Raw genomic sequence first — 2,406 nt, forward strand, 5'->3', positions numbered from 1 at the left:
GTGACAGGCCCCATTTGCAATATGCAATCCTAGTCAAGAATCACTTGAAACTGTTGGAAAAGGGGGCCCTTCTGACTTTCAGGGAACTTCAAGGGAATATCTTCTTGACTTGTCGCGGGAGACCTGCCATTTCAGAGAAAACGCAGCAAGACTTAATGAGCCAAAGACAGGCACCTAGGCCCAACTTTAATTTCCAACTTAGTTCAGGGAAGTCAATTTACACAGCTCCCAGAGTATTTCACTGCTTCTATTTGCATTCGGGCGGCACCAGGCTGTCTTAAAGAGCTCTGGACTCTGAGCCCAGCAGTGGGAAGATGTGTTCAGGTCACCTCTGGGGAAGACAGCAGGAGGGGACCAAGCCCTCACACTGCACATGCTTTCAAAGTGTCAATTTCATTCCGATTGTGCGTGACCACAGGGTGCCCATACTTGTCCCCATGGGATTTACCCTTGGATGGATGCTATCTAGACCCGTGGTCGGCAAACTGCGGCTCGAGAGCCACATGCGGCTCTTTGGCCCCTTGACTGTGGCTCTTCCGAAGCCTTAGGAGCACCCTAATTAAGTGAATAACAATGTACCTACCTATATAGTTTGAGTTTAAAAAATTTGGCTCTCAAAAGAAATTTCCATCGTTGTACTGTTGATATTTGGCTCTGTTGACTAATGAGTTTGCCGACCACTGATCTAGACAGAAAGGATGATAAAAAGCTAAGTGTCTTCAGGAACAAGAGTTTGTTATTTAAAAGGTAATTGAGGCCAGCCAGCCTGGTTCAGCGGTTGAGCATTGACCTATGAACCAGGGGGTCAAGGTTAGATTCCTGGTCTGGGCACATGCCTGCATTGCTAGCTTGATCCCCAGTAGGGGGTGTGCAGGAGATGGTCAGTCAATGATTCTCTCCCATCATTGATGTTTCTCTCTCTCTCTCCTCTCTTCCTCTCTCTCTAAACTTAATAAAGAATATATATATATTTAAAATATATATATTTAAAAAGGGAGTTGAGATCCAATGAAGAAGTCACCCAGAAATAAAGGCTGTGGTTGAATTACAGAATGTAGATCGTTTTTAAAGTATAAGACAAAAACACAATCAAAGCCAACACAGACCTGTAAACTGGAAACATGCAGAAATTTGGGGGGAAATTATTTGATGTAATTATTTGACCAGACTTCAATCTTTAGGTGAAAGATCAAAAACTTGAGTCTTCCTTGAAATAGGTTTTCTTTTTCCAGAAGCTTTAGGACTTCTTCCTTCTAGTGAGGATCTTTGTTTGAGACAGAAAACAAGGGCAAAAAGTTGGGGGTTGGGGGGCAGGGAGCTGGAACTCAAGCATAGCAGCAGGCCCCAGAGCTGTGCTTATTTTTTTATATATATATTTTATTGATTTTTTACAGCGAGAAAGGGAGAGAGATAGAGAGTTAGAAACATCGATGAGAGAGAAACATCGATCAGCTGCCTCCTGCACACCCCCCACTGGGGATGTGCCCGCAACCCAGGTACATGCCCTTGACCGGAATCGAACCTGGGACCTTTCAGTCCGCAGGCCGACGCTCTATCCACTGAGCCAAACCGGTTTCGGCGCTGTGCTTATTTTTAAAAAATATATTTTATTGATTTCAGAGAGGAAGGGAGAGGGAGAGAGAGATAGAAACATCGATGATGGGAGAGATTCATTGACTGGCCACTTCCTACATGACCCCTACTGGGGATGGAGCCCACAATCTGGCATGTGCCCTGACCGGGAATCGAACCCAGGCCTCCTGGTTCATAGGTCAATGCTCAACCACTGAACCAAGCAGACCAGGCCCCAGACCTGTGCTTTTAACCAGCATAGCACTGCTTCCACCGGTCCATCAACTGAGGCCCCCAAATTGGAGCTTTCTCCCCCACAGTAAAGGTGGATCACTTTCAAATCTCCTCAATGAGTGCCAAGTCCTCCTGTGATCAGTAGCCCATGTTGCTTGCTCTCTTTGGGGTCCGGGCCTGGCCAGATGGGCCGGGTGGGTGGGTGGGAGGAAGGAGAGGGGGTGTCCTGGCAGACAAATGGAGTCAGGCCATGCAGCTAGAGAGGATGGCCAGGGGCAGCCATGAGCTGCAGCCTGCTCTTAGCAGCTCACAAGAGCTGAGTGTCTAAAAAAAAAAAAAGGAAAATGAAGCAAAAAGACTATCATCTTGGACTTTCAATTAATGTAAATTTATGCCTCATAGATATGCGGAGGATGAGTCATGCTAGTTAAGGACTGGTGCTGGATGGGACTCAACCAATGGAAACGCATTCCAATGCGTGCTTAGGCAAGCATATTACTAATGGATGCCTTGTTTATATTAAGGGAAGTCAAGGTGTTCCCATCTCATTTTCTCTTCTAGTGCCCACGTTGAATGACCCAGAAAACTGTACCCTGTGAA

At 46.2% G+C, this 2,406-nt stretch overlaps 1 protein-coding gene across 1 annotated transcript; it reads left to right on the top strand.

Annotated features, from left to right (window-relative positions):
- Positions 1-314: 314 nt before the first annotated feature.
- LOC132223733 (NADH dehydrogenase [ubiquinone] 1 beta subcomplex subunit 1-like) lies at positions 315-1,031 on the top strand. The gene is made up of 3 exons (XM_059678760.1): positions 315-457; positions 682-747; positions 995-1,031. Exons 1-3 carry the CDS (start codon positions 315-317, stop codon positions 1,029-1,031), a joined length of 246 nt encoding a protein of 81 aa, XP_059534743.1.
- The last annotated feature ends 1,375 nt before the right edge of the window (positions 1,032-2,406 follow it).

This window comes from Myotis daubentonii, chromosome X (genome assembly GCF_963259705.1).
Source record: "Myotis daubentonii chromosome X, mMyoDau2.1, whole genome shotgun sequence".
In the NCBI taxonomy this organism is placed as follows: Eukaryota; Metazoa; Chordata; class Mammalia; order Chiroptera; family Vespertilionidae; genus Myotis; species Myotis daubentonii.

What these genes read in the sequence shown, in the direction of transcription:
- LOC132223733 (XM_059678760.1), top strand. Translation starts at nt 315, where the DNA reads ATGTGTTCAGGTCACCTCTGGGGAAGACAGCAGGAGGGGACCAAGCCC. An exon ending in ATGGGATTTACCCTTGGATG is followed by an intron (nt 458 to 681) that starts GATGCTATCTAG and finishes TTTGCCGACCAC; the next exon opens with TGATCTAGACAGAAAGGATG. An exon ending in AAGAGTTTGTTATTTAAAAG is followed by an intron (nt 748 to 994) that starts GTAATTGAGGCC and finishes ATATTTAAAAAG; the next exon opens with GGAGTTGAGATCCAATGAAG.